We start from the raw sequence: 27,619 nt of genomic DNA on the forward strand, positions 1-27,619 counted from the left end.
GTTAGAACACACTAGAGACAGGCCTGGGGCCTTAATTAGGCTGCAGCCTGCATGCACAGACATAGCCCTCCTCCAAGATATCATTTTTGGGGTGGCAATAGGGGGCTCTAAAACCCTCTAAACCATTTAGATGCTATTTCCTGTGGCATCTAAGGTGTTAAACAGCGTGGATCGGCACTTCTGCCAGTCCAGGCCATTAAAACAAGAGTGCAGCTCTCATGTGAGACCCAAGACCCTGCTCCTCTCTCCACGGCGGCCCAGCCCAAGGCCCCATAGTGACTGCCGTAAAAAGGAATATTGTGGTCAATAAGGGGTTAAAAGTGACTCAATTCTGCTGACTGCTCTAGCAGGGCACAGGTAGGTAATGTGATCAAACAATTTAAATAAGTGGATTACAAAATACAGTGTTGCTTAAAAGGAGCATACTACCTATTGACTGGTTAGTGATCAGATAAATATTACTTTATTTATTTTGGGTAACTTTCCCATATTCATACAGTTGTCTGTCATTTATGCCCACCTACCATAGGCTTATTGCTATGGATTACATTGTTTGGTTAAAAAAAAGGCACAGGTCTATGAAGCTCAGTTAACAGATTAATAACCATCAATGCCATTTACTATTAGCACTTATTAGCTTCTTGCTTGCTTTTGTAAAGGGAATCTATCCTAACTAAGGTCAACATAAACTAATGACAGTTCCCGTGAGCTAAATGTTGGGTCACTTTCTTTAATTGACCCAGGCATTTTGCGAAAATCTTGTGCTAAACAGCTCCAGTGCCGAACAAGTTCCCGTATTCATGAGTTTAGCATAGCTCCCCCCCCCCAACTGCTGCTGATTCATATGGAAAAAGAACTGTTAATCTGAGGTAGGTGGGCGGGGGGAGCCATGACCTCGTGAATATCGGGACGTATTGGCATGCGCTGGACCTGTTAGAACCCAGCAACATAAGTGGCAGATTCCCTTTTTTGTTGACATAATGTCTGCTTTCACTACCTCCTGGGGTAGGGCATTCCATGTTTTGACCACTCTAACTATGGTGTGATTGAGGTAGATTATGTGTCATTTTGAAATCCTGGAACTGTAAATTAAAAGTCCCAAACACTCGACAGCAAGTATAGAGTTATAATCGAGTTATAATCGATTTTAGGGCATATCTTATCTGTTAATTTATAAAAGGAATCTGTCACCACATATATCAGCATTAATTCTGCTGACATATGAGATGTGCGCTTGTCAGGGGAATGTAATGCTGTTGGTCCCATCTCCATAGGTGGCCAAAATGTTGAGAAAATAGATGTTTTATAATATTTAAATTAGCCCATTGTTGCAACAAGGGTGGTGCCATTGCACCTTGCTGCACCCAGAGGCAGCTTCCTGCCTCCTAAGCTATGGAAACATATTTAGGCCTGGTCCTGAAGTCTTGCAGGAGTGCATTCAGTGCATGCACTGTACAGCGATGGAGCACCTAGTGGCCTCCATCCATGTACAGTGTGTGCATGGAATGTTCTCCATGAAAAACTCCAGGGCCAGGTGTGAACGGCACTGGCCTTGTTGCACCAAGGGGGCTAATTAAAATATTATAAAACAGCTACTTTCTTAACTTTGCAGCCACCTATGGAGATGGGAGAAACAGCATTGCATTCTGCTGACAAACGCACATCTCACATGTCAGCTAGATTAATATTGGTATATGTGGTGACAGATTCCCTTTAAAGGGATTCTGTCACCTCTTTCTACACTATAGAGATGCAGACATGCACGGCTAGATCGCCGCTAGCATGTCCTCAATATACCTGTCCCATAGCTCTGTGTGGTTTTATTGAGTGTAAAAAATTATTTTATATATATGTTAATCAGCCTGGTAAGGAGCCCAAGGGGCTGTACTAACCATTCTGGAACCCAGCCACGCCCCGCTGTGAAGGAGCCCAGCACCGCCTGTAACTAGGAATCTCCTCCTTGCTCACAAAGTCAGATCGCTGTAATCTCGCGATGCGCAGTGCCGGCATAGTGTTCCTTCCCTGTGCTGGCATCAGCCTCAGGGAAGGAACTGCGCATGTGCAGGCTCGCGCACTGCGAGATTACGGCGATCTGTCCGCATCTCTATAGGATAAAAAGAGGTGACAGAATCCCTTTAAGTTAAAGTGCAATTTGGTGCAGTCTACCAACCCCTAAACAATCTAATAGCCACCGAAAGTAGTTCCCAAATCTTTCCAAATCAAACATCGGCTAGACCTACTGTAGATAACTAAGAAATGGTTGAATACACTTGTTCTATACTATAAAAACCGCAGGGACTATTTTTTTTGTTTTCACTTATGAGGGAACTGTTCTTTAAAACAATGCTCAGACAATAGGTAATTTGCTGGACCTAATATGACACACTCACCTCTCTCCCCTTTTTCGTGTTAGGGAGGTAACAGTGGAGTGGAAAGTCTGGAGCTATAAACTTCATTCCCGGATGAGGCTGGCCTAGTCCCTAAGGTTACAAAATAAAAGATGTTTTGAAAGGTATCATTTCAACATCACTCAAAGCAAACATGATATGATCTATAGTTGGTTTGTCATTTGTATGACTCGGGTAGGTATTTAAAGCCTTGCACAATATATTAACCCATTGGGTTAATTTAGTAAATGTGTAATTACTTGGAATAATATTTGCTATGTCTAGCAAAATCACAAAAACCATAACCAAAAACATACACTAAAGTAAATTTAGAAATACTGTATACTACTATAATCTAGATATGGCTTCTAGATTAAAATGCATGTTCTTCATAGTACCTGTACTCCAGGAGCAATATGATAAATAATGTGTATAGTCTCGCAGTCAGGATACCCATGCAAGGAATGCGGAATAACATAGAAAGTCATCTTCCCTGGAGGCTGAGACCCTATCTTCACACCATATAATGTTTGACAACTTGGACAGCGTAAAGTACCATTCTGTTCAGGTAGAAAACAAAATGTAAAAAATTATTTAAATTGATTCAAATGCATGTTGTTAAATGAAAGTACATGGATTGCTTAAAGGATCTGTTTTAAATTAAGCACTATGCGGGTCAGTTATCAAGACTGACATTTGTACACCGTTATTGATATCCCCCTGTGCTGCCTAGAGCACATGCTTAATTTATGACAAAGAGCATACCTCGTCATAAATTAAGGGCTTCCTCAGGCACTCCATGAGCCTAGACTCAAATCTATTCTAGCTCATACAGTATATGGCATATTCAGTCTTCATATACTGGTGAAACTCGAAAAATTAGAATATCGTGCAAAAGTCCATTTATTTCAGTAATGCAAATTAAAAGGAATTGCATTAATGCAACTTAAAATTAGAATTTTGCGAAAAGGTTCAATATTCTAGGCTCAAAGTGTCACACTGTAGTCAGCTAATTAATCCATATCCCCTTAACAAAGGGTACCTCAAAATTGTGACTTTGGGGTTTCATAAGCTGTAAGCCATAATCATCCAAATTATAACAAATAAAGGCTTGAAATATCTCGCTTTGCATGTAATGAGTCTATCTCATATATTAGTTTCACCTTTTAAGTTGTATTACTGAAATAAATTAACTTTGCACGATATTCTAATTTTTACGCCCCTGTATCTGAACGAATCAACTTCAGATCTATGATCCGAATGTTGATTTGCTCAAGCGTATTTGACTGTGTTAACAAATAGTGTGTTTAAATACACAATATGATGTTACTAGTGTTATGGTTTTTCATGTTAGGAAACTTCAAAAGTTATCCCCTATCGGGGTCAGGTGGTGTTTAAATACACAGTGTTATAGGAAAAAACGTGGCTTTTTTAGACCAGGCATCTAAAAAATTATGCCTCAATGGGAGCATAATGCCTGCTCATATTTAGTCACGCACAAATGTTAAGGGCTGTTTCACAAGAGCATGTCCATTGCAGGAATCAGGCTCCATGTGTGAGCATGATCTTACTTGCTGGTGTTGCAAGATCGCACGGCATTACACTGATTTATAATGCTATGTGCCTCTGCGTGACATTTTTTGCTACAGAATCATAGTGACAGCTTTAGGTCAGCTTGGTTATGTAAAAGTAAGGTCATGCAAAGTCACATAGCATTATAAATTAGTATAATGCCTTGCACTCCTGCAAGAATGCAGTGTCCAGAATGGAGTATCACGCTTACACATGGAGCGTGATTCCTGCACTGGACATTCTCGTGTGAAACAGCCCTAATTGTCAGAAGAAAGAGTGACTTGTTATGCACAGGTTTCCAAAAATAAGGCCTTAACAGGGCTAGAAGGCCTGCCTGTATTTATACACGGCATACACAAGTGTTAACTGTCTGAAGAAAAAGTGGCTTGTTATGCACAAGCGTCCAAAAATTATGCATTAACAGGAGCAGAATGCCCTGCCCATAGTTATGCACACAAATTTTCAAAAACACATGAGTGCTAATTGTCAGAAGAGTGGCATGTTCTAGCTGGAAAAATTTTCCCTTTTAAATGGGAGCAGAAGCAGTAAAGAAAATGTAGAAAAAGGGGTAGTGACGTATTAAAACCTAACTTTTAATAGGATAATTATGAATCCCAACTGGGAAATGGACCCCTACCTGACAAACAAAACACAGACACAGAAAAACAGGGGACCTGGTGTGGCCGGTCACCCAATGGTCAAATAGACAGAAGCGTCCCGGGAAGGAACGGGGCGCAAGTGTTATGACCAGTGAACGTGAACAAAATAACAATAGTAATGGAGACCGAGGCATGTGCCGTGGTCTATAAACATGCCATAGAGGCAAAATTAAGGGTAGGTCTTACCGGAAGTTGGGCAAGAGGACCAGCCGGTCCAATGCCCTTAAGGGAGGTGTCCTTGCGTATGAATGCGTCCCCCAGTAGTGGTCACTTTGTCAGGAGGGCCGCAGGGAAGGAACTGTCCCTGGTGTTGCCCTACTTGGCCTAAAACTGCCCTAAAGTGCCTACTAATACGGGGTCCAATCCCCGCAAGGGGTGGCCCCGTCCGGAACCTAGCCCTAAAAACAATGACCCTAAATAGCCCTGTGAGGACAGGGGAGAGGGCCCTGTGGGGCTCAAATGGCCTGGTTCAGCAAATGAATGAAGAGGGAGGGGGATTAAACGCTAGTGTGGATAGATGAGCAATGTATCATACACTAGTATAGATAAATACTCTATGTCCCTACGCGTTTCGTTGAAGAGTAAAAAATGCTATATGTATCCTATGGTGTAGGAACTATAGGTGATTGCCTATGGCAAACCCCACAACTCGTCAGGGGACAGGGGTAGAGGGTACAGTATGCCTCCCCACTCGCTACCTATCTGTATGGTCAAAACAGAAATGGAGGAGGGGAGGGAGGAAGTACAAGAGTACCAGGATGGCGCAGACTTAGCTGGACTAAGTAGTCCTAGATAACCCAGAAACCTACAGAGTGAAAAAAACACATACAAAGTGGTATAATCAGTCTGGGGCGCACATTACCTAGATACAGTTGCATGGCATGGCCTGTTAGATAGTATTACTTACTGTTAGGTGTGAGGGTCATGGGAATTCTCATCACTGGATGCGGCACTGCGGATATAGGTGCCGATCATCTGTCAGCGTCTGTCAGCGCATAAAGGCGCGCTGAATGTTATGACGGACATACGTCCGTCGTGGACAGAGTGTCCACTCTGTCCACGACGGACGTATGTCCGTCATAACATTCATAGGCCTAGAGCACATCAGGAAGCCACCACGAGGGGGAGACTGGGACAAAAAGATCCTCCAGCGAGAGTGCTGGTGGATTTTTAAACTTAAAACCACCCAACCCCTCGGCCTGAACGACCAATTACAGTTTGGCTGTTTCCTGTGACCTCCCCTATAAGTCAGCTCACTATTGACACATCACTAGTATACAGCTGCCCTAAGCGCTGTTATCTGCTGTGTGTACTATGTATAGTTTGTCTGTACCCTTCTCCTCCCTCCCATTGCATCCTTTGGGAGTCCATCCCCTATTATGCTTATCTCCACAACCTGGCCCCCATTGGTGTCCCCACATATGGTGGATACACTTTGGGCCGATTCCTCCGGGTGCAGATCAGCTCTACCTGTCAGCCACCCTGCGTCATATCATTATATCCGCAGGTGGATGACACACTTTAGCTATGCCCCCTGTTTGATTGTTCTATTTCCAACCTGTAGCGGCTATCTGCCGACATTTTCCTCTGATGGTTTGGGTTAACGCCTGTTTAGCTTATATCGCTACTATTTCTACCTATACCCGTCACCGGACTGCCAATTAAGTCCCCTTCCCTGGTCCCATGCTGGTGAGGATTGTTACTTTCTTTCCCCCAGCACTGGTACGTATGGTGTTGCAGGGGCTGTACTATCACATATAGCAGCCACTCCCATACCTACCACTGGACAGCTCCTGCAGCGATCCGCCACGGTCACGCCCCCATCACATGACCTGTATGGGACGGCGTGACGTGGTGAGTTTGCGCTGCGATGCGGCTGCCAGCTCTTTCATCTGCGCATGCGCAACTAAAGACGCGCCCGTCCGCGTCACGTGACACCTATCTAGGCACGTGAGCGGCGGCTGCGCCTACTGCGCATGCGCCCTGTACCTCTCCACCTCACATTTAAACCCTTCAGCGCGCCTTTATGCGCTGACAGACGCTGACAGATGATCGGCACCTATATCCGCAGTGCCGCATCCAGTGATGAGAATTCCCATGACCCTCACACCTAACAGTAAGTAATACTATCTAACAGGCCATGCCATGCAACTGTATCTAGGTAATGTGCGCCCCAGACTGATTATACCACTTTGTATGTGTTTTTTTCACTCTGTAGGTTTCTGGGTTATCTAGGACTACTTAGTCCAGCTAAGTCTGCGCCATCCTGGTACTCTTGTACTTCCTCCCTCCCCTCCCCCATTTCTGTTTTGACCATACAGATAGGTAGCGAGTGGGGAGGCATACTGTACCCTCTACCCCTGTCCCCTGACGAGTTGTGGGGTTTGCCATAGGCAATCACCTATAGTTCCTACACCATAGGATACATATAGCATTTTTTACTCTTCAACGAAACGCGTAGGGACATAGAGTATTTATCTATACTAGTGTATGATACATTGCACATCTATCCACACTAGCGTTTAATCCCCCTCCCTCTTCATTCATTTGCTGAACCAGGCCATTTGAGCCCCACAGGGCCCTCTCCCCTGTCCTCACAGGGCTATTTAGGGTCATTGTTTTTAGGGCTAGGTTCCGGACGGGGCCACCCCTTGCAGGGATTGGACCCCGTATTAGTAGGCACTTTAGGGCAGTTTTAGGCCAAGTAGGGCAACACCAGGGACAGTTCCTTCCCTGCGGCCCTCCTGACAAAGTGACCACTACTGGGGGACGCATTCATACGCAAGGACACCTCCCTTAAGGGCATTGGACCGGCTGGTCCTCTTGCCCAACTTCCGGTAAGACCTACCCTTAATTTTGCCTCTATGGCATGTTTATAGACCACGGCACATGCCACGGTCTCCATTACTATTGTTATTTTGTTCACGTTCACTGGTCATAACACTTGCGCCCCGTTCCTTCCCGGGACGCTTCTGTCTATTTGACCATTGGGTGACCGGCCACACCAGGTCCCCTGTTTTTCTGTGTCTGTGTTTTGTTTGTCAGGTAGGGGTCCATTTCCCAGTTGGGATTCATAATTATCCTATTAAAAGTTAGGTTTTAATACGTCACTACCCCTTTTTCTACATTTTCTTGTCTATTTACGAGTAGTTTAGTTGGGGGGTGTTTACGCACTACCCCCATAGGACCACCCTTCATTATTTTTTGAGCAGAAGCAGTACAATGTGGATGCAAAAATGATGGGGTAATAGTGGCATGTGGCAACAATAGTAGTAGTAGCAGCACAGCATGGAACAGACAAGGCAGTAGATGTGTGTAGCAGTAGTAGTAGTGACTGTGTAGCAGTAATGATAGTTGCAGTAGGAGTAATGGAAGCAGCAGTATATGATTAGCAACAAGGAATAGCAGCTGTGGCAGTGGAGGCAGCAGAATCCATATGGTACGAAACATGATGGTAGGAAGGCAGACAGCACACTGGCATGATCACGGCAGCAGCAGCAACCATATGGTACAGAACATGATGGTAGGCAGGCATGCAGTGGCAGTGGCAAGAAGTGGCCCCATCAGCGAGGGCAGATTTATTCATTAGCCTCAGTTGGAGGAGTTTGAAAATCCTCATGCATCCATGCCTCGTTCGTTAAGTCTGACAGAAGTGATGGTTTGGATACTAACAAATGACAACTTGGTCCGTCTAGGTGTCACAACGTCTCCTGCCATACTTAAAACCTTTTCTGAGATGACACTGGAGGCTGAGCAAGAGAGAACAGAGAGCATACTGGGCCAGTTCTGGCCACAGTTCCAATCTGCCTGAACAGATGCCCATGGGGTAAGGGAACATGGTATGTACCTGGGAGAGTCCAGGTAGGAGGTAGGTAGGAGTGAACCTGGGCATTGAGGTGGTAGGTCTCTGTTTGCTTATTTGCCTCAGCCTGACGTAGCACATTGAAAAATTTCTCCATCATGTTGATGATACTGAACTGACTGCTGCTGAGGTTTCTGTTGCTTGTGGTAGTGGAGACAGCGGGAGGTGGGTGACTCTACGGGGGCAATGAGGGTCCTCAGACTTGCTGGTGTCAGATGTCTGCTTGCTGAAAGCTGTGTCAGTGTTTCCTGGTAATAAAATAATATGGCCCCCCTTTTGGCAGGAGGAAAACATTCCCCCATTTTGCTTTGATATTTTTGTCCCATCACAGACGCAGCAGCTGTGGCAGAAACAACAGAAGCTACGTCGACCGCGGGACCCAACTTTCCCGGGTGCCGATTCTGTCTTCCCATTTTGACCTATTTCATAGCTGCATCTATCACAGATATTCAAAATATCTATCTAACACATTTATGTAGCGTTTATACATATTAACAATAGCCAATTGTGGCACCCAACTTTCCCGGGTGACGATTACACGTATCTATTTTCCAATAAGCCATCTGTCCATCAATTTGTACAAACACCTACCAAATTTAGAAGTCCACAATGTTTATACATGTGTTATGAGACATAGTCAACCTAATGTACGAGCAGCTGTGACAATAGCAAACAGTTGTCAAAACATGCTCGGACACGTCCGAATATCTTTAAAAATAAAATGATATTAAGCTTGTATTAAAATCTTTATCAGGCTATTATAATTCTATTAATCTCATCTATGTATCTTATAAAACCTAAGCTATTCGTAATCTCATCTATGAATCTTATACATACCTAAGCTATTATTAATCTCTTCTAGAAATCCTATAAAACCTAAGCTATTGTTAAAGAAGTATCCAGCTTTCCTGTGACTTTCATTTCATAGGGAACTTTTGTGTTTACATTTCTGTGTGCCTATAAGAAGATGAAGATGACATAAGTTAAAACTAAAGAAGTTGGCAAGTGTGTTACGATAAGACAAGCAATGTGCATTTCTTGCTAAAAAAAAAACCATAAGTCTCTGCAATTTACCCTTTAGTAGATTATTTGTGTACCAATCAGAAGTCATTGTTGGAATATTTGCAAACAAATTATGTCAATACTTTAAGAGTTAACACCCTTGGAATGGGTATAAATAAAGGGCCTAGAACACTCCCAATTTGGAATCCTGGCAGAATTTTAACCTGTGTGCTGACTTCTGTCATTTTCCTCCATCTACGTCATTCACCTTGAACACGTGACTGACCCTAGGTCTGCAACAACACTGTCTATCTATCTATCTATCTATCTATCTATCTATCTATCTATCTATCTATCTATCTATCTAATTTCTATCTCTCATGTATCTAGCAAATCTATCTAAATATATCTAGCTATCTATCGCATATCTCTCTATATATCTAGCTCACATCTTTCTATCTATTTACCTATTACCTATCTATCACATATATATCTATCCATCTATATCGCATATCTATCTACCTATCTATCTAAATATATCTATCATAGATATCCTTCTCATATCTATCTAACTATACGCTGTGCAAGGACATGGCAAAATGTTACTCAATTACCAGATTTAATATTTAATGTTACTCAATTACCAGTAGAGATGCTGCGAACATAAAATTTTCCGTTCGCGAGCGGCGAACGCAAATTTTTCGCAAATGTTCACAAACGGGCGAACCGAGCGGCGAATTTTAATACCCACAGGGACTCTTTATGGCCACAATAGTGATGGAAACGTTGTTTCAAGGGGACTAACACCTGGACTGTGGCATGCCGGAGGGGGATCCATGGCAAAACTCCCATGGAAAATTACATAGTTGACGCAGAGTCTGGTTTTAATCCATAAAGGGCATAAATCACCTAACATTCCTAAATTGTTTGGAATAACGTGCTTTAAAACATCAGGTATGATGTTGTATCGATCAGGTAGTGTAAGGGTTACGCCCGCTTCACAGTGACAGACCAAACTCCCCGTTTAACGCACCGCAAACAACCGCAAACAGTCCATTTGCACAACCGCAAACTCCCCATTTGCACAAGGTTGGATACCAAGCTAGCCATGTCCCGTTCCTTGTCCTCACTGATGTCATTGAAGGTCTCTACATCCACCCAGCCACGTACAACACCAAGGGTCCCCGAAAGTGACAACAAGCCCCCTGGGACGCCTGCTGTGGTTTGTCTTCCACCTCCTCAAAGCCACCTTCCTCCTCTGACTCCTCTTCTTCAGACTCCTCTCTCTGCGTTGCCTCTCTCTGCGTTATTATAAGGTGTGTTAAGTGGTACTATTCCTATCAGTTTAATCCCTGTTATGTCCCCTATCAGGGGACGTGTATATGGCATCGATTTTAGGAACGGGGAGATGGAAAAAGATGCTTGGTCGGTCCTCCTACTTCAAATTTGGGGCACTGCGCGTGCAATCTAATGTGCCACCAGATAGTTGTGGTGTGTTATGTTGTTCTATTCTTATCAGTTTAATCCCTGTTACATACCCTATCAGGCAGGCCCTGAAACGCACACGTGTGAAGGAAACTGACTGATATTATTTCACAGTCAAAAAAGTTTTTTTTTTTTTTAATGTACACCACTGTTACACCAGATATGAGTTGCACTGGTGTGACACTGTGCCCTGGAAGGCCCTGAAACGCACACGCGTGCTTGCAACTGACTGCTATTATATTACAGTCAAAAAAGTTTTGTTTTTTTTTTAAATGCAAGCTATTGTGACACCAGATATGAGTGGTGGCACTGGGCAAGTGGGCACAGTATACGCTGTGAGCCTGACACACACGCTGGCAGGCAACTGCAATTAGATTACACAGGGGGAAAAAAAAAAGCAGACTGATGTTCTAGCCCTAAAAAGGGCTTTTTGAGGTGCTGTCCTTACAGGAGAGATCAGATGAGTCCTTCAGGACTGTAGTGGACACTGAATGCACTAGCCTAGCTATTGATTTCCCTATTAAATGAGCAGCAGCTACACTGACCTCCTCTCACTAAGAATGCAGCTTCCGAATGATCCTAAAATGGATGCTGTCCAGAAGGTGGGAGGGTCTGGGAGGGAGGGTCTGCTGCTGATTGGCTGGAATGTGTCTGCTGACTGTGAGGTACAGGGTCAAAGTTTACTCAATGATGACGAATAGGGGGCGGACTGAACATCGCATATGTTCGCCCGCCGCGGCGAACGCGAACAAGCTATGTTCGCCGGGAACTATTCGCCGGCGAACTATTCGGGACATCTCTAACTACCAGATTTTATATTTAATATTACTCAATTACCAGATGTTATATCTATCTATCTATCATCTATCTATCTACCCAGTTATTCAGCTATTATCTGTCTATATAACTATCTTTTAAAAATATACAAATATAAATATATTTTTTTATATAGTATCGTATTTTATATACTATCGTATTTAATAATATTATAAATATTGACAATATCTATCTATCTAGCTATCTATCTAGCACCTATTTATCTATCTCATATCTATCTTTCTATCTATTTATCTATTATCTATAATAATATTATAAATATCTACAAAGAAAGGCCAGCTCACAAGAAGTTAACTAAATCTTATTTATTTCTAACTTATAAAATCGTGCCTGGTATTTGGCCACTCATGTACTAACATGGATGTGCCAATTAGCAATACACTGCGTGCAGAATTATTAGGCAAATGAGTATTTTGACCACATCATCCTTTATGCATGTTGTCTTACTCCAAGCTGTATAGGCTCGAAAGCCTACTACCAATTAAGCATATTAGGTGATGTGCATCTCTGTAATGAGAAGGGGTGTGGTCTAATGACATCAACACCCTATATTAGGTGTGCATAATTATTAGGCAACTTCCTTTCCTTTGGCAAAATGGGTCAAAGTCAAAAATAGTGAGATATCTTGCAGGGGGATGCAGCACTCTTAAAATTGCAAAGCTTCTGAAGCGTGATCATCGAACAATCAAGCGTTTCATTCAAAATAGTCAACAGGGTCGCAAGAAGCGTGTGGAAAAACCAAGGCGCAAAATAACTACCCATGAACTGAGAAAAGTCAAGCGTGCAGCTGCCAAGATGCCACTTGCCACCAGTTTGGCCATATTTCAGAGCTGCAACATCACTGGAGTGCCCAAAAGCACAAGGTGTGCAATACTCAGAGACATGGCCAAGGTAAGAAAGGCTGAAAGACGACCACCACTGAACAAGACACACAAGCTGAAACGTCAAGACTGGGCCAAGAAATATCTCAAGACTGATTTTTCTAAGGTTTTATGGACTGATGAAATGAGAGTGAGTCTTGATGGGCCAGATGGATTGGCCCGTGGCTGGATTGGTAAAGGGCAGAGAGCTCCAGTCCGACTCAGAGGCCAGCAAGGTGGAGGTGGAGTACTGGTTTGGGCTGGTATCATCAAAGATGAGCTTGTGGGGCCTTTTCGGGTTGAGGATGGAGTCAAGCTCAACTCCCAGTCCTACTGCCAGTTTCTGGAAGACACCTTCTTCAAGCAGTGGTACAGGAAGAAGTCTGCATCCTTCAAGAAAAACATGATTTTCATGCAGGACAATGCTCCATCACACGCGTCCAAGTACTCCACAGCGTGGCTGGCAAGAAAGGGTATAAAAGAAGAAAATCTAATGACATGGCCTCCTTGTTCACCTGATCTGAACCCCATTGAGAACCTGTGGTCCATCATCAAATGTGAGATTTACAAGGAGGGAAAACAGTACACCTCTCTGAACAGTGTCTGGGAGGCTGTGGTTGCTGCTGCACGCAATGTTGATGGTGAACAGATCAAAACACTGACAGAATCCATGGATGGCAGGCTTTTGAATGTCCTTGCAAAGAAAGGTGGCTATATTGGTCACTAATTTGTTTTTGTTTTGTTTTTGAATGTCAGAAATGTATATTTGTGAATGTTGAGATGTTATATTGGTTTCACTGGTAAAAATAAATAATTGAAATGGGTATATATTTGTTTTTTGTTAATTTGCCTAATAATTATGCACAGTAATAGTCACCTGCACACACAGATATCCCCCTAAAATAGCTAAAACTAAAAACAAACTAAAAACTACTTTCAAAAATATTCAGCATTGATATTAATGAGTTTTTTGGGTTCATTGAGAACATGGTTGTTGTTCAATAATAAAATTAATCCTCAAAAATACAACTTGCCTAATAATTCTGCACTCCCTGTATAAGAACAATGCAGTTATAAAATCAAAAAGAAATTATAAATGTTGTCTAAAATAAAAACAAACACAAATAAAAACAAATAGCAGTGTGGTTATAGTAGTCACGTTCCCTCCTTTCTATTAAGCTGCGGAGCTCTTGCAGCTTACTATATATATTCTAGACTGCAACCCTTTGTTGTTTTTGTTGTGATTCTCTTAAATGGTATACTTCCAACAGAATAATGGAAAGTTCTATGGGGCTTAAGTGAGTGTCTAGTGTATTAGTACACAGTAGTGTGTGCGTTAAATACTTGTTACTAATGGGGCGTAGATCCACTTACATATCCAGTCGCTTTGCCGCCTTTGCAATTGTAATGACCGACGTAACGCACAGGGAGGAAAACAGGGAAAGCCCTGCCCAAGGGAGAGGGAAAGGTGGTGACCCCTAACTCACCTTGCGGCTGGCACCTGACTGCCCTGACGTCCCTAGACGGGTTCCTCACCCGTGCGGCGATCACGTGCCTAAACCCTGGCTTTCCCTAATATGAGCCCTGGATAGTGAACAGGCCGGTGGGATCGCTAGTCCACACCACTATCACTAAGAGGGAAACACCAGGGAGAGGACAGACAAAACATACAAACACATACACCCAGGTGGGCGACCACAATAAACCAAAAAGGTCCAACAGGGATCCGGAGGGTAGCGTTCTGGACCAACTACCAGCGAACGCAGCAACACAGCTCCAGAAGGTCAGAATAGATGTCCAGGCAGGAAGCTCTATCTCTGGCAACCAGAGAAGTGTGAGAGAGGAATATAAGGAGGTCTGGGAGTGCTGGACAAGGAACAGCTGAGGAGAAGGAGCTCCGGATCCCTGAGTGAGCCAAAAGGGTTTGCAAAGCAAACCCAGAAAGCTACCATAAGGAAAACAGCCCTATCTTAAATAGAGCGTGCAGCCAACCGCTGCGACTTCCTGACCCCGGTTATAACGGAGTCAGGCGTGGTCCTCGACACCCTCGTGACAGTACCCCCCTCTCTACGAGGGGCCTCCGGACACTCAGGACCAGGTCTCTCAGGATGAGAGGCATGAAAAACCCGAACTAACCTGTCGGCGTTTACCTCAGACGCAGGAACCCACATTCTTTCCTCGGGACCGTAACCTCTCCAATGCACCAGATATTGAAGAGAGCGGCGGACCCGACGAGAATTAACAATTTTGGATATCTGAAATTCTAGGTTACCATCCACGACAACAGGAGGGGGTGGCAGCGGTGATGGTTCTAGAGGTGGAACATATTTTTTGAGTAACGACTTATGAAAAACATTATGAATTTTAAAAGTCTGAGGTAACTCCAGGCGAAAAGCCACGGGGTTGATGATGGCTACAATTTTGTAAGGGCCAATAAACCTAGGACCCAGTTTCCAAGAGGGAACCTTCAATTTAATATTCCTAGTAGACAACCACACATAGTCATTCACTCCTAGGTCTGGACCTGGCGACCGTCTCTTATCAGCCATGCATTTGTATTTACCTCCCATATTTTTCAAGTTAGCTTGCACCTTCTGCCATACCGATGAAAGAGATGACGAAAACCGTTCCTCTTCGGGAACCCCAGAAGACCCCCCCTCTTTGAAAGTACAGAATTGGGGATGAAAACCATATGCACCAAGAAATGGTGACTTGCCAGTGGATTCCTGACGACGATTATTTATGGCAAACTCAGCTAACGGTAAATATGATGACCACAACTCTTGGTTTTCAGACACAAAACATCTTAGATATGTCTCAAGGTTTTGGTTGGTACGCTCAGTCTGTCCATTCGACTGAGGATGGAAAGCTGAGGAAAAGGACAAGTGTACCCCCAAACGGGAACAAAAAGCTTTCCAAAATTTAGAAATAAACTGGGTACCCCGATCCGAAACAACATCGGAGGGGACCCCGTGAAGCTTCACGATTTCACTGACGAATACCTGAGCAAGAGTCTTAGCATTAGGTAGTGCGGGTAACGCAATGAAGTGTACCATTTTGCTAAACCTGTCCACTACTACCAAAATAACTGTTTTACCCGCAGACAAAGGTAAGTCAGTGATAAAATCCATTGACAGATGTGTCCACGGTCTATTGGGAATGACGAGTGGTAATAGAGACCCTGCAGGACGTGTATGTGAAACTTTTGCGCGCGCACAGGTAGAACAAGAAGACACAAAATCCAATACATCCTGACGCAACCTTGGCCACCAAAAACGACGAGACAATAGTTCCAAGGTTGCTTTACTACCCGGGTGCCCAGCAAGTGCCGAATTATGATGTTCCTTTAATAATTCGAAACGTAAGTTCAACGGTACAAACAATTTCTCTGAGGGGCAAGAGACCGGGGCGTCCCCCTGGGCCTCTAACACCTTCCCCTCCAAAACAGAGTGTACCGCAGAAACAACCACTCCTCTTTGAAGAATGGGTACCGGATCACTCACATTACCCCCTCCAGGGAAACAACGAGATAGTGCATCAGCCTTGGTGTTCTTTGCCCCAGGACGATAGGTAATCACAAAGTTAAACCTGGTAAAAAATAGCGACCACCTAGCCTGTCTAGGGGTGAGACGCTTAGCTGATTCGAGGTACAGAAGATTTTTGTGGTCCGTAATCACAGTGACGGGGTGGACTGCCCCCTCTAAGAAATGACGCCACTCCTCAAACGCAAGTTTAATAGCTAATAGTTCCCTATTGCCAATATCGTAGTTCTTTTCTGCTGCAGATAGTTTTTTAGAAAAGAAAGCACAAGGACGCCATTTGCCAGGAGACGGACCCTGAGACAGCACCGCCCCCACTCCCACCTCTGACGCATCGACTTCAAGAATAAAAGGCTGAGAGACATCAGGTTGGACCAGTACAGGTGCTGAGGTAAACCTCTCTTTTAGAGAGGAAAAAGCAACTTTAGCGGCGTCAGACCATTTAGAAAAATCAGTCCCCTTCCTAGTCATGTCAGTAAGCGGTTTTACAATAAGTGAATAATTTTTAATGAATTTCCTATAGAAATTCGCGAAGCCCAAGAACCGTTGTAGTGCTTTGAGGTTCTCAGGAAGATCCCAATCTAAAATTGCCTGGACCTTCCTAGGATCCATACGGAAACCTGACGCAGATAAAAAATAACCCAGGAATTGTATCTCCTGAACGGCGAAGACACATTTTTCAATTTTAGCATATAATTCATTCGTCCGTAGGACCTGCAGTACCTGTCTGACATGCACCTCATGTGTTTTCAGATCAGACGAATAAATTAAAATATCATCTAGGTATATTACCACAAACCTGCCGATTAGATGACTAAAAATGTCATTAACGAAATGTTGAAAGACGGCAGGAGCATTGGTCAGACCGAAAGGCATAACTAGATTTTCATAATGCCCCTCAGGGGTGTTAAACGCTGTCTTCCACTCATCCCCCTCCTTAATACGAATCAGATTGTAGGCACCCCTAAGATCAAGTTTGGAGAACCACCTAGCACCCGCAATCTGATTAAACAGGTCAGGAATGAGAGGAAGAGGGTATGGGTCTCGGATGGTTATCTGATTTAATTCGCGAAAATCTAAGCAAGGACGCAGGCCCCCATCTTTCTTTTTAACGAAGAAAAACCCTGCAGCCACGGGTGAAGAAGAGGGTCTGATGTGTCCCTTAGCCAAGCTCTCGGAGATATAATCTTTCATGGCTTGTCTCTCTGGACCCGAAAGATTATATAACCTGGTCTTGGGTAATTTTGCGCCGGGAATAAGGTTAACCGGGCAATCATAAGGACGATGAGGTGGTAACTTCTGACAACCCTTTTCAGAAAAAACATCCTCAAAGTCCGAAATAAATGTAGGTAGGGTAGTTATGGAGGCGACTAAGCAATTGCTATTTAAGCAATTTTCTCTGCACTGCTCACTCCACTCCAATATCTCCCTGGCCTGCCAATCCACCACTGGATTGTGCGCTACCAACCAGGGAAGACCCAGCACTACCGGAGTGGGAATCCCCTCCAGAACATAACCTGAAAGCATCTCGTTATGGTGGTCCCCTACCCGAAGGTGTAAATTATGAACAATGTGCGTGAGGTTTCTCTGAGACAGGGGAGCAGAATCAATAGCGAATATGGGAATGGGTCTCTGTAAAGTACAGAGAGACAAACCCAAAGTGCGGGCAAAATGGGCATCTATCAAATTTACCCCTGCTCCACTGTCTAGAAAGAAAGAAATAGTCTCCGTCTTATCACCAAAAATAATAACCGCTGGCAACACAAATTGCGATGTACGTATGGAGGAAACGTATACCCCCCGGCTGACATCCTCCACACAGCCTGGGGTTAGTAGTTTTTCCGACGGTCTTTTGTTTCTGAGGAAAGAAGGACAGACATTAATGAAATGACCCCTCTCCCCACAAAAAAAACAAACCCCACGCCTACGGCGAGCCTCAGGAGGACGGACCTGACGAGTAGTTCCTCCTAGCTGCATAGGCTCGTCTAAGTCCGTACAGACTAACTGCTGCTTGGGAGGGGTTACCAATTGCTCCGGTTTTTTCAACCTGTCCCTAAGGCGTCTATCTATTCGGATAGAAAGGGACATAACCGCATCAAGGGAAAAGGGGGTCTCATATAATGCAAGCGCATCCTTAACCCTTTCGGATAACCCAGAGCATAACTGACTCCTGAGAGCCGGGTCGTTCCATTGGGTATCCGTAGCCCACCTACGGAATTCAGAGCAATACTCCTCTACCGGCCGCTCTCCTTGTAAGAGTCTCCGTAATCTTGATTCAGCCAGGGCAACTCGGTCAGGGTCATCATATATGAGACCCAAGGCCCCGAAAAACTTATCCACTGACCGAAGAGCCTGGGAATCAGTAGGTAAAGAGAACGCCCAGGACTGCGGATCCCCCTGCAGCAGGGAAATAACAACCCCCACCCGCTGATCTTCATTACCAGAGGAGTAAGGGCGCAGTTTAAAATATAACTTACAGGCCTCACGGAATGTCAAAAACTTGTCTTTTCCCCCAGAAAATCTGTCAGGGAGAGGGACCTTGGGTTCCGCAACAACCTGGTTACCAGTAGCAACCGCTGGGCTTGCAGTCAGTTGTAATTGCTGCTGTTGCTGGAGGACCGACGCCTTTAATCCTACCACCTCCAAAGACAGGCCATGAAATTGTTTGGACAGAGCAGCAATTTGATCCATACTGGATTCTAAGTAGGTAAAAAAATTTAATGTAATGACCGACGTAACGCACAGGGAGGAAAACAGGGAAAGCCCTGCCCAAGGGAGAGGGAAATGTGGTGACCCCTAACTCACCTTGCGGCTGGCACCTGACTGCCCTGACGTCCCTAGACGGGTTCCTCACCCGTGCGGCGATCACGTGCCTAAACCCTGGCTTTCCCTAATATGAGCCCTGGATAGTGAACAGGCCGGTGGGATCGCTAGTCCACACCACTATCACTAAGAGGGAAACACCAGGGAGAGGACAGACAAAACATACAAACACATACACCCAGGTGGGCGACCACAATAAACCAAAAAGGTCCAACAGGGATCCGGAGGGTAGCGTTCTGGACCAACTACCAGCGAACGCAGCAACACAGCTCCAGAAGGTCAGAATAGATGTCCAGGCAGGAAGCTCTATCTCTGGCAACCAGAGAAGTGTGAGAGAGGAATATAAGGAGGTCTGGGAGTGCTGGACAAGGAACAGCTGAGGAGAAGGAGCTCCGGATCCCTGAGTGAGCCAAAAGGGTTTGCAAAGCAAACCCAGAAAGCTACCATAAGGAAAACAGCCCTATCTTAAATAGAGCGTGCAGCCAACCGCTGCGACTTCCTGACCCCGGTTATAACGGAGTCAGGCGTGGTCCTCGACACCCTCGTGACAGTAATGTGGTGGGTGATTTTCTTTTGTAGCGCTATGCGCTTCTTACCCAATGTTGGTAATGATCTGCAAGGTGACGACTGTTAGTATGCAGTTCGTACATCGGCAGCTCCACAGATACTTTCTGGTTACTAGCAACGCTGCGCGCCTGCGCAGTACGAATTTCCGGACGCTCACAGCTCCACGTGTGTCCTTCAGCGGTTGACGACACTGCGCGTCTGCGCAATGCAGATTTCCGGACGCTCCCAGCACCACAAGTTGTTTTGCTCCGATGTTCAGAACTTCGCGCATGCGCACTTCCACTTTTCAATCATCAGAATGGATATTCTGGATTTTGCTGTTCTGGAGGTATATCACAAATTGTGATGGGGTGCAGTCTTCTAGCCAGACGCATTTCAATACCACATGGGTTTCTTCCTTAGTGGGAAACTATTGAATGGAGAAAGGGGGACATATTGCTCCTTATAAGGAGTCTAAGTTAGAATCAAAACCTGGACCGGACCGTGACTAACATTTCTATATACTGAGCAATGCTATATCAAATTCACGTTGGTTCATAAAATACACATTATTCTTCTCAGATATATTAGTGTTGCACACTATATGCTAGCAGCATTATGTCTGATGGTAATATTACATTATGGCGGTATCATAGGCAAAATCAATACACATTAATCCAGCGGGGTTTGACTTCCACCGATGGAATGACTGGATTCAGTGGGAGGATGCAGGACGTGTCAATGCGCTGGTAATACAGCCTGGCATCGACACGTCATGTAACCCTGCCACCGAACCATCTATAGAAATCCGAAGATTTCGAGTTCAGAATTTAGTCCCCTAGGTGTTATGGTTCCAAGTTCATAAATCATTTTAGACTCGTACCTGGACATTTTAGATATGAATTCGCCTCCCCTCCAGTCTTTCTTAACAATCTGGAGAGGTGCGTACTTTAAGCCTGTTGGGTCACTGGCATGATGTATTTTAAAATGATTAGACAACACATGTTTATCATAACCCTTCTTAATGTTATTTATATGTTCGGAGACCCTGATTTTGAGGGTCCTGCTAGTGTGACCCACGTACTGTTTCGCACATGGACACTCCACATATAAATAACGGCTTCACTGTCATGACAATATTTAAATTATCTCTCATTCGTTTGAGTTGGTTCGGGAGGTTATTTATGTGGTTTTCCTGGGGAATTTAGTTGTTTTACAACTCCCACAGGTACCACACCTGTAGAACCCCTTTAGGGTCATCCAAGGTGTAGTTATGGATGTTTTTTCTCGTTTCCTAATAGTAGGAGCTAATATCTCTATCTATCTATCTATCTATCTATCTATCTATCTATCTATCTATCTATCTATCTATCTATCTATCTATCTATCTATCTATCTAATATCTATCTCATATATATCTATCTTTCTATCTATTTCCTCTGTATCTATGTAATATTTATATAATATATATCTAGCTCATACCCATATCTATCTATCTACCTATCTATCTATCTATGTTATATTAGCAAATTAGGAAATTATGTTTAATTATGTACGATCGTGTTTAATAAAGTAATATAAATATTGGCAAGTAATAAAAATTTCAAAACCATGTTTTGCCACGGCATATAAAAACAGCATCGCTGTATGTAACTATACCTATGGACACTGGAGTTGATAAAAAATAAAAGCGACATAATAAATTTTTTTAATAAAAATATAAAGCTAAAATATAAATAATATGTAAACAATAATAAATATAAAACGCAGGTAACAGTAGTGAATAAAAATGTAAACAATAATAAATGTGGAAAAATACTAATATAAAAATGTAAATAATAAATCATAAATGTGGAAAAATATAAATATCATTAAAATATAAATAATAACTAATAAATGTGGAAAAACAACAACAAAAACAAAAATAAAATGTAAAATATTAAAAGAATAAATACACTCACCTAAAGAATTATTAGGAACACCATACTAATACGGTGTTGGACCCCCTTTTGCCTTCAGAACTGCCTTAATTCTACGTGGCATTGATTGAACAAGGTGCTGATAGCATTCTTTAGAAATGTTGGCCCATATTGAGAGGATAGCATCTTGCAGTTGATGGAGATTTGAGGGATGCACATCCAGGACACGAAGCTCCCGTTCCACCACATCCCAAAGATGCTCTATTGGGTTGAGATCTGGTGACTGTGGGGGCCATTTTAGTACAGTGAACTCATTGTCATGTTCAAGAAACCATTTTTCCAGTCTTCAACAGTCCAATTTTGGTGAGCTCGTGCAAATTGTAGCCTCTTTTTCCTATTTGTAGTGGAGATGAGTGGTACCCGGTGGGGTCTTCTGCTGTTGTAGCCCATCCGCCTCAAGGTTGTGCGTGTTGTCGCTTCACAAATGCTTTGCTGCATACCTCGGTTGTAACAAGTGGTTATTTCAGTCAACGTTGCTCTTCTATCAGCTTGAATCAGTCGGCCCATTCTCCTCTGACCTCTAGCATCAACAAGGCATTTTCGCCCACAGGACTGCCGCATACTGGATGTTTTTCCCTTTTCACACCCTTCTTTGTAAACCCTAGAAATGGTTGTGCGTGAAAATCCCAGTAACTGAGCAGATTGTGAAATACTCAGACCGGCCCGCCTGGCACCAACAACCATGCCACGCTCAAAATTGCTTAAATCACCTTTCTTTCCCATTCTGACATTCAGTTTGGAGTTCAGGAGATTGTCTTGACCAGGACCACAACCCTACATGCATTGAAGCAACTGCTAGATAATGGTTGACTAGATAATCGCATTAATGAGAAATAGAACAGGTGTTCCTAATAATTCTTTAGGTGAGTGTATGTCATAATCTAAATATAAAAATGTAAAACAATTAAAAATTATTTAAAATAATAAATATAAAAATAAATATAACATACAAAAAGTCCAGACTAAATACAAATTATAAAGCTGCAATATAAATAATAAATATAGAAAAATATGAATCTAAAATTTTATTGTAAAATATTTAAGTCTAAATAGTAAATGTTAAAAATATTAATAAAAAATGTAAACAGTAAATAAAAACATTTTATAAATAAATATAAAAATACCTAAAATAAAAAATAAAAGCTGCATAATAAAATTTTTTATAAAAATATAAAGCTAAAATATAAATAATATGTAAACAATAATACATATAAAAATAAACAATAAATATTAAGTATTAAAAGTACCTAATAAAAATATATAATACAAAATACATAATAAAATAAATATATCTAAAATAAAAATGGTAGCTCCAGTGTCCACAGGTGTAGTAATGAGGCTGTTGATCACACCAGCCCCTTAAAGGGCCACTAACCTTGCAGACTCTCTTCTCACCATGTGTTTTGTAAATACAAGCTATTGATCCCCAGTTATTTCAGGTGATAAGATGACTGTGGGGCAGGAGAATAGTCTATTGTTACCAGTTATCAGTCATTTCAGGCTTTGGAAATGTTAACTGTAGTGTTTCTCAGGTGGATGAATTACAGGTATTGCAGAAACCACTGTGCTCCCCCAATGATCTCTACTTTATGTCATGTATCTTCAGTGCTTATACTGTATCTAGGGTGATTTTTCATATGGCAGTTTTGGAGGTCAAATATGCAGTAAATCTTACTAGTCACAACGTGATATTGGGTGAGCGGCCCTGCTTTCGGTTATAGCTAGAATTCTTTAATTTTTTAAGTGCAACAATATTGCAAAATAGCGCTACAATAAAATTCTTCTTAGGCTACTTTCACACTTGCGGCAGAGTGATCTGGCAAGCAGTTCCGTCGCAATCTGCATGCAAACTGAAAGCATTTATAGACGGATCCGTCTTACAAATGCATTGCAAGAACAGATGCGTCTTTCCGCATGTCATCCGGAGAAACGGACCCGTTATATATTTTTTCACATTTTTACCGGTCTGCGCATGCCGGATCTCGCACTAATACATTTCTATGTAAATTTTATCACAAAAGTTTTTTTTATTGAAATTTTTTCAAAAAAAATGTGCTACAATTACACATACAGGGCGTAATAGCGCCTCAACAACAGTCATTAAGTAGCCAGATTAACATAGTAACATAGTACATAAGGCCGAAAAAAGACATTTGTCCATCCAGTTCGGCCTGATCCAGAGGAAGGCAAAAAAAAACCCTGTGAGGTAGAAGCCAATTTTCCCCACTTTAGGGGAATAAAAAATTCCTTCCCGACTCCAATCAGGCCATCAGAATAACTCCCTGGATCAACGACCCCTCTCTAGTAGCTATAGCCTGTAATATTATTACACTCCAGAAATACATCCAGGCCCCTCTTGAATTCCTTTATTGTACTCACCATCACCACCTCCTCAGGCAGAGAGTTCCATAGTCTCACTGCTCTTACCGTAAAGAATCATTTTCTATGTTTGTGTACAAACCTTACTCCTTGATATAAGTCATACATTTTTATGTAAATTAATGCCGGATCCGGCATTCCGGCAACTGATCCGGAATTTTGGACGGAGATAATACCGCAGCATGCTGCGATATTTCCTCCATCCAAAACGCCGTTCAGTGACTGAACTAAAGACATCCTGATGCATCCTGAATGGATTTTTCTCCATTCAGAATGCATGGGGAAGAAACTGATCAGTTCTTTTCCGGTATTGATCCCCTATGACGGAACTCAGTGCCGGAAAAGAAAAACGCTAGTGTGAAAGTACCCTAATGCTAAAATAAAAATGCTAAAATAAAATGTAAAAAAGATATAAAAATTTAAATATAAAAAATATTGAAGATTAGTTCTACAATATGAATAGTCTAATGTTTTGGTAAAATGAAAAATGTTAAAATAAAGTGCAAAAATATTGAAAAATAGCGCTACAATAAAATTTATCTAATGTCAAAATAAAAAGTGCTAAAATAAAATCTAAAAAGATATAAAAAGGGGTTTAATAGGGTTTTAATAGTGTGATAAAAAGAGCTTGATAGAACCTTAATATCATTTTATTTTTAAAGATATTAAAACGTGTGTTCTGACTATATCATATTAGGATGTGTCCTGGCATGCTTTGACAAATGTTTAAATTTAATTAGGACGGTTATTCAGTTTTTTGGGGCTTTTGACGCGTCAGAACACATGTCCAAACAGTGTGGGGTGGTCTGGTTAGGCCTTCTACATTTGGAAAGTGTTTGTACAAATTGATAGATATATAGCATATTAGAAGATAAATAGATAGATAAATAGATGATTGATAGATATATGGCTAAATAGCTTGATAGATAGATAGATAAATAGATATGTGATAGCTAGATAGATGTTAGGTAATAGATAAATAGATAGAAAGACAGATTAGATAGATAGATAGATAGATAGATATAGATATGAGCTATATATTAGATAAATATTAGATAGCTAGATAGATAGATGGTCAGATACATAGAAAGATAGATAGATAATAGATACATAGATAGCCCGATACAAAGAAAGATAGATAGATACATAATCAAAGTTTTATAAATAAAACAAAAAGAACCTGGGCACTCTCTAGATAATCGGACCACAAAGAATTTATTATTACACAAATAAATTAAAACACAAGTTAATTAAAAGGTCCGCTTCCCATACTATAATATAAACGTCCTATAGATACTCCTAAGAGACAGGAATATTACATATCATCGAAAAAATCCTAAAAGTATAAATAGTCAGTTTTTTTATTTAGTCATTCATCCAGTTTTGTATTTAGATTTAGGAATTATACACGTATATTTTCATAACTATGAAATTTTTATGGAAAAAATTTTATGAGAAAGTTTTATGAGCAATTTGTTGAATTTTTTTTAAAAAAAGGTATTTATTTCCTAATCTATTTTTTATGTATTACCTAATATAACACCAAATGGATATAGGATTGACTTTAGCATGAAGATATGAAAAACCGCAACAGAATCGAATTGGTGCCGCATAGGCTCTGATGCGTTTTTGAGTAATATGGAGGTAATGGATACCCATAAACAGGTGTATGGGAGGTTCTTTATACAGAAGGTTGCGTTCATGCTATTTTTGGGGATAGACACATATGATTATCATGAGGTGGAATATCAGATACATCCCCTAGGTGATAATTTACTATGGGGTGAGTATCTTTTTAAACGAAGATTTACAAATACTCAAGAATATGAAGCACAAAAATAAGCGGAAAGACCAACTATTTGCCCAAAATTCATGTTGGGTTTTGAAGTAGCCCACGAACTATAAAGGAAAGGATTATCCAAGGGGTCTGATAGCTACTGAGGAAGGGGTGACCAGATACCCCGAAACGCGTTTAGCCAGGACCCCAAATTGTATGGCCATCCGATGTATGTGACTAGCCTGCCTTATATTTAAAATACCGTCCGCCGCGCGAATGAAAGGTTGAACAATACCGCGCAAGACTAACCACACAAGCCGGAGTCTAGCTGCACGTGCCAAACAAACCACCAGCGCGGGAGAACGGGGACGAGAGACGCTCGTGAACACTGGTCTGACAGACATAGGACCATCTAGCTGAGCAGTTGTAGGACATTCATTTACATGGTAAGACTGTTCTTATTCTTTCAGCAGGCTGTCACAAGGAGCACAAGAAAGTTTTCCCCAGTGGGACACCGCTGGCGATTTTATATAGCGGGACGCCGCTACCTCTGTGTGTATGTACACATTGTTTCCATTTGGCATACAGGATACTATTTGTGACATTATACCAGGAACATTCATTGATTTTTTCCCCGGGATATTTTTTACAGCATTAAGTATATTTGGGACTATTTATCAATTGGAACCCATCCACCTCATATTATTGTTTTTCTGAATATTATTTTTTACTTGTGGCTATTTGATCTTGCATTTGCCTCCACACTATTTGTACTTTTAGGATTTTTTCGATGATATGTAATATTCCTGTCTCTTAGGAGTATCTATAGGACGTTTAAATTATAGTATAGGAAGCGGACATTTTAATTAACTTGTGTTTTAATTTATTTGTGTATTAATAAATTATTTGTGGTCCGATTATCTAGAGAGTGCCCAGGTTCTTTTTTGTTTTACGTATCTGAATTCAAGAGGATAGGGTGAGTCCTCTTTTCTGAGTGCACCTCAGTTTGGTCTTAGTGAGTACTGTGCGCCACATCCAGTACTTCTTCTCAAAGTTTTATAAATACTGTTTTCTGTTACAAATAGTTACATACAGCGATGCTGTTTTTACACGTCATAGCAAAACATGGTTTTGAAATTTTTATTACTTGCCAATATTTATAATATTATTTTATTAAACACGATTGTATATTACAAAGAAAAAATGTGGGGGATTGAGTCAGCACAACCTGTATGTAGGTGCACATCACTATGGCGAAATACATATACAAACGGAAAATACAAATGTGATAGCACTCTGCATCCAGCATTCTGCCCTGCCTCCATGCTGGATGAGGCATTGGTGTACATTTTGGCCAAAGCGTAATAAGCCACTCACCACGTCAAGGTGCGCCTCTATTGAGTGGTCCCTAACACTAGTTCCTACCTGTTTATGGGCCATGACAGCCACACAAAGTCCAGGGAATGCAGGTCAGCATGCACGCCAAGCACACTCTGCTTTTAACCCGTCCAGTGCCATTACAGCTTTCATCGGATCCAGGGATGCAAGTACCAACATGCACGCTGAGCCCACCATATACTTCTCCTGGAGCCAAATGGCTACTGGTAGGTTCTATATAAGCAGACTCAGTTTTATACTGACTTTAAACTAGTGTTAGGGACCAAAATGTACACCAATGCCTCATCCAGCATGGAGGCAGGGCAGAATGCTGGATGCAGAGTGCTATCACATTTGTATTTTCCGTTTGTATATGTATTTCGCTATAGTGATGTGCACCTACATACAGGTTGTGCTGACTCAATCCCCCACATTTTTTCTTTGTAGTATATATTGGAGGCGTGGCGATCTCCTTGGGGTCATGCACACCTGACCAGTCAATCTGTCCTGGAGGCTGGTTTTAAAGTCAGTATAA

The 27,619-nt window shown here is 42.1% G+C and overlaps 1 protein-coding gene across 1 annotated transcript in view; it reads right to left on the reverse strand.

Moving 5' to 3' along the window:
- The window catches only part of LOC121005625 (E3 ubiquitin-protein ligase DTX4-like), a 102,164-nt gene that overhangs the window by 1,869 nt on the left and 72,676 nt on the right, over positions 1-27,619 (reverse strand). The window contains exons 7-8 of the mRNA XM_040438399.1: positions 2,786-2,947; positions 2,391-2,480 (exon numbers count right to left, since the gene is read on the reverse strand). Of these exons, the coding sequence (XP_040294333.1) occupies positions 2,391-2,480; positions 2,786-2,947 (252 nt within the window). The remainder of the gene's footprint in view (positions 1-2,390; positions 2,481-2,785; positions 2,948-27,619) is intronic.

Source organism: Bufo bufo, chromosome 6, assembly GCF_905171765.1.
Source record: "Bufo bufo chromosome 6, aBufBuf1.1, whole genome shotgun sequence".
Taxonomy (NCBI): domain Eukaryota; kingdom Metazoa; phylum Chordata; class Amphibia; order Anura; family Bufonidae; genus Bufo; species Bufo bufo.